Genomic DNA, 13,887 nt, shown 5'->3' with positions numbered 1-13,887 from the left:
GGACATTGTTGGCTTTATTCGAGATGCATTGAGCTATGCCGGAATCCATTGAAGTTTGGAACTCATATGCAAGCTTGGATTATTGTTGCTCAGGGAAAGAAAAAGAGCCATTCGGCCAGTATGGGAAGAACGGAATAATAGGATGTCTTACTTGTACTGTCATTTTGCATATTCTTCATCAATTTGGTGTGATTATTGCTCACTTTCTTTTTTAGTTTTTGATAATGTGCAATATGTTTTGGATTCCTCGTATCCAGTGATCTTTGTTGATCATAAGTGGTTGCACTTGAACCCTTGATAGGAATTTTTGTGAGTGCATGTGATATATCTGTCTGTTGCCTTCCTAGCGCTCTCTCTCACCAGACATGGATGCACATCAGGTGCGCAGGCGCGTCTGTGTGCCTGTTGACTTCCAAGTGTCTAGATTTGCACACTTATGATCTTGTGCCACTACCTCAGTCTCCTTCTGCTCCTTCCAAGATCTTTGTCAATCTCTTAATTGTTCTGCATGTACAGTAAAATGTGCTGGCATACAGTGTAAGATGCGGAAACTACTGGGAGTTGTACTAACTTGTACTCAGCAGAACATAGCAGTAATATGTAGTAAGCTTAAAGGTGCCTTCATGCCAAAGCGGAATATGTACTTGGAGATGCGAGATTCATTTCTTTTTTGTACATTTTTCTGCTAGATTGATCTTGCTTATTGAACATCAGGGTGAAAGTAAGTTCAAATGCATGTGTTTTGTTATCTTTCTTCATATTGCAGCCAAAACCTTGACTGGAACACGATTTTGTGGTTTACCAAGTCAATACATTACATTCAGTAGTCCTTTTCAATGGAATATATGAAACATTTAGAGTCTGTTTAAAATGGTACACATATATAGGGGAAGTCGTTTATGCATCTTTTTGTTCTGCGCTTGCAGTGGCGTGACCGTTTGGTTGATGCTTTGAAAGCAATGAATGCTGGAGAGTTGGCAGACCAAGCTGTTAGCCAAGTTGATATTTCTGAAAGTATGGTTCACACTACAGCTGATCCACATCCTGTTAAGGTACTTAGTTCTATGTTATTCACTTTGATTTTGTGAGGTTTGTTTGTGCCTTCTTGTGGGATTGTTTTGGCTGTCAACATGTAACATTTTGTAGGAAGATAAACTCTTGCCACAAGCATGTGATTCAGCACAACTTGATATAGGGAGGAAGAGATCCATAATTCAAGACGTTGGCGATCTGGTTGAAGATGATGACAAATCTGGAAAACGATCTAGACCGAAAAATTCCTACCAATGTTCAACCAATGACTCACTTCAGACAAATGCTAATTTGACTGGGGGCAACCCTCCTTTGATTGGGTTGCCAGCTTCTGCTTTAGATGGGGATGCGGGACCTGTCCAGCAACTTGTTGCCATGTTTGGTGCACTGGTTGCTCAAGGTGATAACGCTGCTGAATATTTAGAGATTCTTATCTCAAGTATATCCTCTGATTTATTAGCCGAAGTGGTCATGGCTAATATGCGATATCTTCCGCCTACTCGCCCCAAGGCTGAGGGAGAGGAAGAGCCGATACTTGGCTTCAGTTCTGTTCCAGGATTAGTTGGCAGTAATTCCTCAGTCGCGCAGCCATCATCATTTTTATCAAGTGTTATGTCTCTGTCTAGTGCATTTCCAAAAATAGCGTCCTTATTAACTAAAACACAACTATCGGCTTCTCATGATATTCCTGTATGTTGCCTTCTTCCCCTCTTTTTATTTTCCGAGTACATTTTCTTTTCGTTTGCATTGTAGTGATGATTCTTAGACAGTTAGACCCCCCCTTCTCTCTCAATCTTTCATAAGTGTTCAATTTTTCTTGCCAACTGCAGGACCTACATGGGAGGGATGAGATGCGACCAGTTAGCATGATTGATGCTGCTGTAGCATGTGTTGGAGTAAATGAGGTGACTGCAACAGTAGCATCTGCTGCTGTTCACATTCCGTGTATCTCACCAGTTTTGGCTGGAACTGAAAAGGGCAGGGTATCTATTCCATCAGATACAAGTGATGTGGGCATTGTAGATAGTGAAATACCTGGTCTGAATTCCACTGTTAATATGGATGAAAAGCGAGACACACTGGATTCTTCTCATTCATCTACTGCCGATATGCAAGGAACCAGCCAGGAACAAGTTTTGAGTACAGGCAACACATTTCTGCTTGATTTTCCTTCATCTGCTTCAATGTTATCTTCTAGGTCTGAAGCACATAGCCCCAAGGTAGCTGTGGCAGATTCAAGCTGGACAACTTCAACTGCAACTTCTGTTGCTTTCCCTAGCCAAAATTTACTTCCTAAAATGTCCATACCTAGTGTTGACCTGACAGACGAAGAGAAGGATAATCTACAGAAATTGGCATTTGTTCGCATCATTGAGGCTTACAGGCAAATCACAGTAGCAGGAGGCTCGCATATCCGCTTTTCCTTGCTGGCTTATTTGGGAGTTGAGGTAGTATTCCGAATGAGTGTTCTATTCTTCTGAATTGCTTGCTAAGATGAATTACTTTTTGTAAGATGATTTTATATGTGCTTCATTTGATTTGAATGAATGCTATAGTTTCTATATTCTTGTTCATGTATATGTTTTCATGGGTATTGTTGGCATGGTAAGGAATTATTTTGAAGCCTTCTATTTGATTTCTCTCATTTACAATACTGATCATAGTTTCTTGATTTCATCTTGTTGATAGAACCAAATTTTCCTCGAGTATTATCTTCTTAATAGACTGTTGGGCAATTAAGAGGCAACAAAAATAGAGAATGAATGTTGCCGGCATGAGGATGTTGAGATGGATGTGTGGGAAGCTTGGAAGAATGCAGTTTAGAATGCAGACATTCAAAGCATCATGGGATAAGTTCCAATTGGAGATAATATGATAGACAACTGAATAAGATGGTCCGCCCATGTTATAGGAAAACTAGAAACAACTTTGGTGAGGAGGGAACTTTGATTAGCCTTGAGGACTTGAAAGAAGCATGAGAGGAAGGCCTCGAAGGACTTGGAGGATGTGAGAAGGGATATAAAGATTTTTCACTTATCAAAGATACGGACTTATAGAGAATTTTAGCAAAAGCATAAAGCTGATTCCAAATAATCGGGACAAGGCTATAAGTATGATGATGATGAGATGACGATAATGACGATGGTGAGATAGATTTAGGTGGGGAGGACGCTGACTATGTAAATGTAAGCAGTGTACAGAGCATCAATTTCGTTACATGTATCGATAATCGGAGATTTGTTAACATTTATTGATATCGTCGTTATTATCATTGATGCTTGGAAAAAATATCACCGTTTGAGGGAAACATTGGGAAGGTGGTGGAAATTTTCATTGAAACTTCAGGTCATGTTAAAAGACACATGTTTACATATGTAGGAAACAAAATATTGCAAAAAACAACTATATATAATGAGTTTCTATTTTATAGGGGCCTAACCATGTGTCATAAAAAAAATCAGTATAAAATAAATATATAAAACTTCGCAACCTGTTAATGAATGTGATATGGGCCGACATAGGCCCACTTGGATTATTTTGGTTTAGGACATAGAGGGGATTTGTTTCTTTTGTTATTAATGGCATTCTTATAATTATGAAACTTTCATAATATCAACCGGGGGGAGGGGGGTTGAATTGATTGCTTTGTTATTAATGGCATTTCTATTATTATTTTGGTTTAGGATCTTATCTTCAGCTAATTCTCTCTCTCTCTCTCTCTCTCTCTCTCTCTCTCTCTCTCTCTCTCTCTCTTTCCCCTTTCTATTCCATCTCTCTTTCCACTATTTTACATGGTATCGGCACTGTCATTTTTTATTTATTTATCCCGCTTCTCCAATTTTTTCTTCTTCTTCTTTTCTTTTATCCCTTTGTGTCCCTTATCTTGCTTGTGCTGAAAATTTCTTAAAAACCTAGAATTTCTTTTTTATTTCTTTTGTGTGCTATGACTTTTCTAATGGTCTATGTGTGCGAGGGGGAATGAAGACATCGGTTTCTTGAATTATATCATCTCACATGAGATAGTTGTAAACATGTGGGTTGTTTGCCTGTGTTAGATGCTGTGTTCGTGAGTATATTTCTTTGTGGCCGTTTGGAAGTAGTGGACGAGTGAGTTGATTCTTCTACCTGAGGTGACGTGTGCATCGTGTGAGGTGTTCAAGTGTGTTGCTCATCGATTGTGCCAGGTCAGCTTGTGTTTGTGCTTGTGAGGTACTCTTTTATTTGACAGTGGTCTTAGTCAATCTGAGTTTTTCTCACAGCTAGGAGAAAATTGGGATATTTAACCATAACTTGATGAAGAATTTAGTACCAGTGTTTATCGTATTGGTATTGTGTTACATATCTCACCCTTGGGATACGCATACGTATCGGTTATCGCACGGGATATATCGTTTGTGTCAGGTAAAGTATCTCACTTTTTTGGAAACATGGGGAAACATAGGGAAATTGGTCAAAATTTTCAATGAAACTTCAGGGATTGTTAAAAAAGACCTTAATACATGCTTTTAAATCATAACATCACAAAAAAGTGCACATAATAGGTTTCCTTTGTATAAGGTTTTAAGCTATGCGTTGTTTGACTGAACTGGTGCAACTATATTCGAAGTGAATTCATAACAATTATAAATGTAAGAAGTCATTTATGGAAACGCAATCAATACATTCAATACCAAAAGTAGTAGAAATTTAGGGAAGAGGGCTATGAAGGTAGCCCCCATGGCCCTATAAATTTTTCTTGAATGAAAGAAATCCTGGAGGAATTCAATGGTGTATATCTTCAGGATTTCCCAAAAGGATTGAAAGAAAGCCAAAGGGAAACTATTAAGGCCAAGGGATTTGTCCTTGCCTTGGTCAAACACAACGGATTTTATTTCCTCTTCAGAGAAAGGGGATTCTATGGATACAACATCCTCTGCCGAGAGAGGGGAAATCCAAAGTATCCAGTTTGGGTCCAAGCCAATGTTCCCTAGAAAGCAAAGAATAGTAAAAGGAGGTGATGTGGTCAGTTACTTGAGGGGGATCATCTATTTTGGAGCCATTAACAACAACACTACTTGTCTTGTTTGATTTTGCTTTCGCATTGGCAATATCATGGAAGAATCTAGTGTCCCTGTCACCTTCTTTCAGCCATAGAGCTCTTGATCTTTGCCTCCATTTTATTTCATGCTAGAGGGTTGTTCTGGATAGAGAATCTTTGACAGATTCGCGAAGAGGTCTGTCTTGTTTGATCTTGCTTTCGTACTGGCATTCTTGTCACATTCTTTTAGCCATAGAGCTCATGATCTCTGCCTACATTTTATTTCCTACTAGAGGGTTGTTCTGGATAGAATCTTTGAGAGATTCGCGAGGAGGTCTATCTTGTTCTGAGAGGGGATTGGATTCCTCTTGAATGTGCAGAGCTTGAATAATTGCATGGGAGTTGGAGATGCATGCCTCGAGATCTTCCCAAGTGTTTATTTATTTATTTATTTATAATTTTTTATTATTATCTTCCAATTAATAAGATTGGCCTTCAAGAGTTTTAGTTTTTTACTCAAGATAAAGCTCGGGCATCCAGTCGCAGAGAACGAGGACTGCCAATTAGAGATCATTAAGGATAAACCTTCTATTTTTAGCCAAGCGAGTTCAAATCTGAGTGGTTTGGGAAAAACCTGTTGGAGGGTTGTTCTGGATAGAGATTCTTTGAGAGATTCACGAAGAAGTCTGTCTTGTTCTGAAAGGGGATTGGATTCCTCTTGAATGTCTAGAGCTTGAATAACTGAAGTGAGTTCAAATCTGAATGGTTAGGCCCCTATCTTTCTTCAAAAGAATCTAAGAGAATAGGGCAATGGTCGAATATAGGTCGCGGAAGATTGGGAAGAAGACATGGTGTGGTGTGCTTGTATTGATTCTTCTTGTTATAACTTGTAAGTTGTAAACTAGTAAAAACTAAAAACTAAAGTAAAGAGTCAAGACTAAAGATGGGAGAGGGAGAGAGTGAGAAATACTGAAATAAAGATGTGTGTGTGTGTGTGTGTGTGTGAGAGAGAGAGAGAGAGAGAGAGAGAGAGAGAGAGAGAGAGAGAGACTTCATACTAGTAGTAGTAGAAAGGGAGAGAGAAGAAAAGGAGAGATGGAATTAGAGTTACACTTGTAGTAGAAGAGGGGGAGAGGGAGAGTTACACGATTAAAAAAAATACAAATTACGCGATTTAAAATTTAGAAATATATTCTTGACTTCTTGTCTTGACTCTTGAATGTTGTAGACTCGTAGTTGTAGACTTGTGCTCTTGTTGCTCCTGTAGAATGTAAATTCTTGCCTTTGAATTCTTATTTGATTCTTGAAAGTTGAATCTTATGTATATTCATATAAGTTGTAAGTTGTAAAAAACTAAAAATAAAAAAATGTTTTGAGTCTCTTGACACTTGAATGTAATGAGAGAGAGAGAGAGAGAGAGAGAGAGAGATTTTTTTATAAAAGCAACGGGATTGCATTAAAAAGAATGAAAGCTTACAAAGCGGGGCTGCTGAGATAGCAAGCCGAAAACCTACAAACCTAAAAAAAGGAAATTAAAGTCCTTAAGACCCAAAACATAGGAAGCCCATTCGATCAACATAAACTTAGCAAAAGAGCCCACTGTCTGAGCTGAATTGTGGACATCATTGAAACAACGATCATTTCTTTCCTTCCAGACGACCCACCAAATAGCTAGGATAGCCACCCTCCAAATACGGGTTTTAGAGTTACCCAATTTGAACCCATGCTAGTATGCTACATAGAGGGAGCAGAGCTAGGGAGACACCCACTAACGTTGAATCGAGTAAAGAAGTCGCTCCAGATTTGGGAGATGAAAGGGCAGTGGACTAAAAGATGGTCCACTGATTCCTCGTTCCTCATGCAGCAAAGATAAACGTTAACCAACTGCATGCCTCTCTTCCACAAATTGTCGACAGTTAAGATACGGTTTTTAGCCACCATCCAGGCAAAGCAGATAAACTTGGGGGGAGCTGGATACTTCCAAATAAAAGGGGAGGCCTGAGCTAGCAGGGCAGGGGAGGGGTCAAGAAAGGAGTATTGGGATCTAACTGAGAAAACGCCCAATTTTTCCTTTTTCCAGATGATGGAATCTGAGGCTGTAGGATCTGGGACCGCCTTAGATAGACAAACCATCAAATCGATGTAGACATTGACCTCCCAATCATGAAGATTTCTGACGCAGGGGATATTCCACACCACACCAGCGAGCGTAATACTAAAATGACTAGCAACCATGCTGTTTTTATCGGAGGCAATATCGAAGATACTGGGAAACCTTCTTCTCAGAGAGTTGTCTTCCACCCATGGGTCCTCCCAGAATCTGATTGCGAATCCATTTCCTAGGCAGAAACCGATATTTTGAAGAGTAGACTTTTTGGAGCGAAGAATACCTTTCCAGACAAAAGAAGCTCTGTAGTTAGTGGAGTCGTTGGTCCACCAGCCACTCGGAGAGGAGCCATATTTACCTTTGATGATCCTATTCCAAAGCGCGTCCCAACCTCCAAGTCCATTTGCCCAATAAAGCACTATTCATAATCCTCAAATTTTTATACTTGCACCCCCTTCCCTATAATGTTTACACACTTCTTTCCTGTCCAAAAGATGGAGCTTCTTCTGGTTCTCCTTACCACACCAAAGAAAGCTTCTTCTAAGTTTGTCAATCCTAGCCAGAATTGAGGAAGGACATCTGAATAGCGACTTGAAGTAGACTGAGAGGTTGGAGAGGGCAGTTCTGATTAGAGTTAACCTACCTCCCATAGAAAGGTTAATGACACCTCCATCTGGCAAGAGACTTTTGAACTTTCTCGACAATTTTCTCCCACATAGCTATCAGAGGGGGACCCAGAGAGAGGGGAAGAACCACGAAAGAAGTAGGGAAAGACGCGCGGAGCAACCCAAGTATTCAGCAAAGGAGGAGAGCTCCTGATCAGAGATGTTGATGCCGAAGACCTTAGACTTGGTCATATTAATTTTCAGACCCGACACTACCTCGAAGCATCTCAAGGTAGTTAGAATGTTTTCCATAGCCTCCGGCTCTGCTTCAACCATGATCAGCGTGTTGTCGGCGAATTGGATATGAGAGATAGGCTCTTCGACACCCGGCATTGAGATACCCTTGTACAAACCAGCCCGCTGACCCGAAAGAATCATTTGCGATAAGGCTTCAGCAACTACAAGGAACAAGAGAGGGGACAAGGGATCTCCTTGACGTAAACCGCGAGTACCAGGAAAGAAGCCTTTTGGGACGCTATTTAGGAGGACCGAGAAATGAGTCGCGCCCACACATGATCTTATCCAACTTCTCCAGTTAGGCCCGAAGCCCATACGCAGCATTAGGTACTGAAGGAAATCCCAATCCACGTGGTCGTAAGCTTTTTCAACGTCTAATTTACAAAAGATATAGTCGTTATCAGATCTGTGGCAAGAATTAAGACATTCATTCGCAATCAGAGCAACGTCGATAATTTGTCTCCCCTTGAGAAAAGCATTTTGATGACTGGAAGTCAGCTTTCCCATAACCGTGGATAACCTAACCTAGCTGAGAGAATTTTTGCCAGGATTTTGCAAGGGCTTCCAATTAAGCTGATAGGCCTGAATTCCGTGAACGTAGCAACACCTGGCTTTTTGGGAACGAGAGTGATGAAGGTCGCTCCCAGACCTTTCAATAGCTTTTTGGGAATTCATGGAGGAAACTCATGATATCGGGTCGAAGGGTGTCCCAGAAGACTTGGAAAAAGATGATAGGGAAGCCATTTGGACCTGGAGATTTATCTCCCCCTAAAGCAGATAACGCTGATTTGGTTTCTTCTTCAGAGAATGGGACCTCCAATAGATCCGCATCCTGTCTTAGAAGGGCTGAAAAAGCAATGCCATCAAGATGAGGCTGCACCCAACCGTCCGAAGAAAGAATGGATTGGAAGTGATTAATTGCACAAGTGACAATTTCATCTTTATCATCAATCTGAATACCATCAATCGTTATGCTTTTAATGGCTTTTGCACGAGCTCGCATATTGGCCAGACTGTGAAAGTACTTAGTGTTTTTGTCTCCCTCAGATATCCATTTCGCTCTGGATTTCAATTTCCAAGAGATTTCGTCTTCCATCGCTCTTGACGATATTGCTTGAATAATCTGGATTCGCCTAGTCAGCACATGAAGAGGAAGAGGCTGATCAGCAACTGCCACATCAATCTGTTGAAGCTCCGAAAAGAGGGCTTTAGACTCCTTATCTCTCTTACGAAGCTCTACTTCCTTCCAAACCCAGATCTTCTCTTTAAGAAGTTTGAGTTTACACATCAGCCTATGACTAGTAAAGCCTTCCACCTGAAACGAGGTCCACCAATCCACAATTTGTTGACGGAATCCCTCCCTTTTGAGCCAAGAAGGGTCAAATTTGAAAGGTTTGGGACCCCAATTCTCTTCTACCGAGGAGAGCAGGATTGGGCGATGGTCCGATGTCGTTCTAGGCAGGGCTAGTTGGAACGAAGAGGGGAAAGTCTTAAGCCAGTCCGAAGATAGGAGAAACCTATCCAGATGAGACTGAATTGGAGATCTTCGGCCATCGGACCAAGTGAATCTAGCACCACACAGCGGCAGGTCTACGAGCTCTTGAGACTGAATCCAGTCGGAGAAGGCGTCCATGGCGGGGTTAACTCGCCTATTCCGGGAGTGCTCACCCACAAAGTGAATGACATTGAAGTCCCTAACAAAATAACAAGGACCTGGAAAGGATTGCCTGTTGTCAGTCAGTTCATCCCAGAAGGACGACCTAAAGGAATCATTGTTAGGGCCATACACAACAACTATCATACAACGGAAATTAGACAACTTATCTTGAAGGATAACTGACATAGAAAAGGCCCCTGATGAGGAACTCTGCATGTCCCATTTAGAAGACTTCCAAGCAATGAGGATACCTCCCGAGGAGCCGATGGCGTCTAGAGTTACGCTGCGGGCATCGTTAGTCCTCCAAATTGAAGCCAACAGCCTGTTAGAGAACTGGGGAACTTTAGTCTCCTGGAGGCATATAATGTTCGGATTCTTCCTCCTGATTGATTCCTTAATCAAGCTCCTTTTTCGTTTGGAGCCGATTTCCCTAACATTCCAGGAGAGAATGTTCATTGGGAAACGGAGCTGCCCTGGTATCCCTTTCGGCATCGTCTTGCAGCGGAGGATGGACCTATGTCAGACATTACTCGAAGATTAGCCAGCTCTCTGTTGGTAGGCGATCGTGACACTTGTCTAGTGGAGAGAGAGAGAGAGAGAGAGAGAGAGAGAGAGAGAGAGAGAGAGAGAGAGAGAGAGATTATGAATGAATATTATATAACTAGAGAACGAATATAATAAATAAGAGAATGTAGAAAATGAAATGAATGAGAATTATGAGATGTAGAAAATGAAATGATATCTAGAAACTGGAAAGAGATAGATGTAGAAAATGAAATGTGAGACTTGACTTGGAATTCAATTTCGATATATTCTTGCTTCTACTTGAATCTTGATTGAAACTTGAAAGAAAGATGGGGCTTGGGTCTCGGAGACTTCGAATTTGAGAGTTGAAAGATGGAGAATGTAATTATGTACGAGAGAATGAGAGATTTGAGACCTTGAAAGTGTATGAGAGTAGAAAGAGAGTTTGAGTGCATGTGGAATGCAAATATGAGGGTATGAATGCCTTTTTATAGGGAAAAGACTGAATTTTGAAAAAATAAATAAATCCAAACGGTCAGAAAATGGTCATATTTTTGATCATTGGACAATACGTGATCGCATATGCTGTATGCGATCGCATAATGTCGCACAAGTGGCATATGTGATCGCATATATGCAGAAACCGCATATGCCACTATCGCATATGTGATTTCTACTCCAATGTGCGCATATGCAATCGCATATGCGAATGTGCAGTCGCACATGACAACACTGCCTGTCATTAAAAGGCGCTGCAAAGGCGCCAAAATGGGGACTCTGGACAAGAACATTCCTCCCTTCATCTCTAAAACAAAGTACAGTTTGGTTCTATTTGGATAATGATGATCTATTTTGGCATTCAGGTACTCTATTTTAATACAAGCATAATAGCTTCTCTCTCAGCTAACGTTATCGTTTACTTTACACCCAACGGGATCGTCGTAGACTATGATGGCAACATTAACACATCACTAAGAAAAGTATCAGGGAAAGTCGAGCTGGCCATGACTTGGAATAGACAGTCGCGAGCAATGACAGGGGTGATCTCCACTTCGCCCATCGCACAGAAAGATGACAAAGGATGGACAATAGTGACGTCTAGGAGGAAGACTCAATCCCCTCTAATGAGAAGCCCCACTCTGTTGCAAAGAGTGAGACGGCCGATGACGCGCAGTGTTTGCAATATCGATACTATTGGCCGATATATCGGCCGATATTATCGGAACAAAACCATCTGAAAGATATTTAGGGGAAATAAATTAAGAAATTGCTGGTATTGATTGACATATCGCTAAATATCGGCCGATATTAATTCATATCGCACGATATCACTAAAAATCGTGTGATATTATAGCTTTTATAGCAATTTTTTCGCTACTGGAGCCACCTACCTCCGTTTGTAGGTGAGTGAAATTCCTTCTCGAGCATGAAAATGAAATCCCAAGCTTTTCGATGAGCATTCGAATGCCGTTTTTCTCTGATTTGCAGGATTTGTGGGGATTTGGGGTTTCAGAATCCTGAAACTCTCTCCCTGCTCGACTGCTGCTTCTTCCTAAAAATAAAATGGGCTTCGGCCCTTTGCAATATCGATGGACACAGACGCTATAACGTCCGACACTGCTGTGATGATAGATGGGGCTCATATTGATGTTTGTGAGAAATCCACTCCGTCCATCCATTTTTGGAGATCATTTTAGTATATGCGACAGAAAATGAGGGTTATCCAAAACTCAAGTGGGCTGCAACAGAGGAAACTGTGGGGATTCAGTCACCACTGTTGAAACATTTTAAAGGCCACATAAGTTTTGTATCCTAGTAAAGGTTTTGTGTTTTCACTTATCCTCGTGGGAATGACCTTATAAACGGGTTGGATGCCATATAAACATCATGGTGGAGCCCACGAAGGTTTCAACGGTAGAATACTCTTTCCCCAGTTTTCCCTCTCATATGTCCCACTTGATTTTTGGATCCACCTCATTTTTTGAAGCATATCTTAAAATGATATCGGAAAACGGATGGATGGGGTGGATTACACAAAAACATCAATGTGGACCCACCTACCACATCAACTTATGAACTTTGTGCGAAAGGCTTTCCGCGTGCCTTTTTTACGGAAGCCGATTGGCTGGTGTAGCGTGTATTGTACCACTAATGGTACCGATTAATCTCTGTTGGGCCATATGTGGATGTATTTGTCTTATCCATGCCGTGCATCCATTTTTCCAGGTCATTCTAGGAGTTGAGCCCAAAATTGAAGCATATCCAAAGCTCAAGTGTACCATTCCACATGTAAGAGTGGGAATAATGATTTCCATCGTCGAAACCTTACTAGGGCCCACAGTGATATTTATTTGTCATCCAACCTGTTCATATGATCGAAAATACATGGATGAAGGGAAAAAACAAGTATCAGCTTGATCCAAAACGTCTTTGCACCCCAAGAATTTTTTCAACAGTAGACGTTCAATTAATACTGCTTCATGTGGTGTGGTCCACTTAAACTTTGGATTTGCTTCATTTATAGGATATAGAACTAAAATTATCTATTAAAATGGATGGAGGGAGTGGATAAAATACATAAGTCAAGGTGGGTCCCATAGAGTTTACTCAGTATGCCTAGTACTAAGTAAGCGTACTAAGATTGAGTTACTCGGTGCGCAATCCACATCCGTACGCCATGTGCATGCCGCCTCTGTTTACCTCACATAGCTCAGATTGTGGACCGTTGAGATTTTGGACTCACATCGTGTATGAAAATTCTCACGATAACTGGTGCACATTGAGCATTTGGCTTCAAGGGAAATACATAAATATTAGCTTCATCCAAAACTTATGTAGCCCCCATTTTTTATATTTTTTTTAATGGTGGCCATTCAATGATCACTTTTCGTGTGGTGTGGTCCACCTAAGATTTGGATTTGCTTCATTTTTTAGCACATACCCTAAAATGATTTGTCAAAATGAATTAACGGTGTAAATACATCATATTATGTCGAGGTGGCCCCACGGTTAGGGTCCCACCACATTACGTACCTCCTATGTTTGAAACCAATGGAATTACTAGCACATCTCAACCTTATTTTATTAAGGGAACTCTGTGGGCTCCACAATAATGAATGTGTTATATCCACTCTATGGGCCCACACAATTTGCCTCTTTTTTTGAGCCAATACTTGTAAAAAAAAGTAAAGATGTTTAGGTGAGACCTGGATTCACTTAGGACGGTACAACCCTTAACGCGGGCCCACTTTAATGTATGTATTCTGTATCCACGCCGTTCATCCATTTTTTCCAAATCATTTTAGTGTATTATCCAAAAAATGAAGCACATCCAATTATCAGGTGGACCATACCAATGGAAAATGCGGTGATTGACTATTAATGGGCCACAAAAGTTCTGGATCAATCATATATTTGTTTTTTTCCTTTCATCCAGGCTTATGTGAACTTATCAACAGATTGGATGGTAAATAACGCTAAAAAAACATTAAGGTGAGCCCTAAGAAAGTTTTAATGGTAGGGCCTTCAATCTATACTATTTCCTATTATTTCTTATGGCACGGTCCACTAGATAATTGGATCTGCTTCATTTTTGGGATGGTGCTGTAAATTAAGGTGGAAAAACAAATGGACGGTGTGGATATAC

General features: G+C 40.8%; 1 protein-coding gene across 8 annotated transcripts in view; it reads left to right on the top strand.

Moving 5' to 3' along the window:
* The window catches only part of LOC131253301 (uncharacterized), a 145,370-nt gene that overhangs the window by 19,463 nt on the left and 112,020 nt on the right, over nucleotides 1-13,887 (top strand). For all 8 annotated transcript variants that reach the window (XM_058254255.1, XM_058254256.1, XM_058254253.1 and 5 more), the window contains exons 7-9: nucleotides 927-1,052; nucleotides 1,147-1,722; nucleotides 1,863-2,480. In XM_058254255.1, the coding sequence (XP_058110238.1) occupies nucleotides 927-1,052; nucleotides 1,147-1,722; nucleotides 1,863-2,480 (1,320 nt within the window). The remainder of the gene's footprint in view (nucleotides 1-926; nucleotides 1,053-1,146; nucleotides 1,723-1,862; nucleotides 2,481-13,887) is intronic.

The sequence above is a fragment of the Magnolia sinica genome, chromosome 8 (assembly GCF_029962835.1).
Source record: "Magnolia sinica isolate HGM2019 chromosome 8, MsV1, whole genome shotgun sequence".
NCBI lineage: Eukaryota > Viridiplantae > Streptophyta > Magnoliopsida > Magnoliales > Magnoliaceae > Magnolia > Magnolia sinica.
This window is presented reverse-complemented; position numbering and strand designations above follow the sequence as displayed.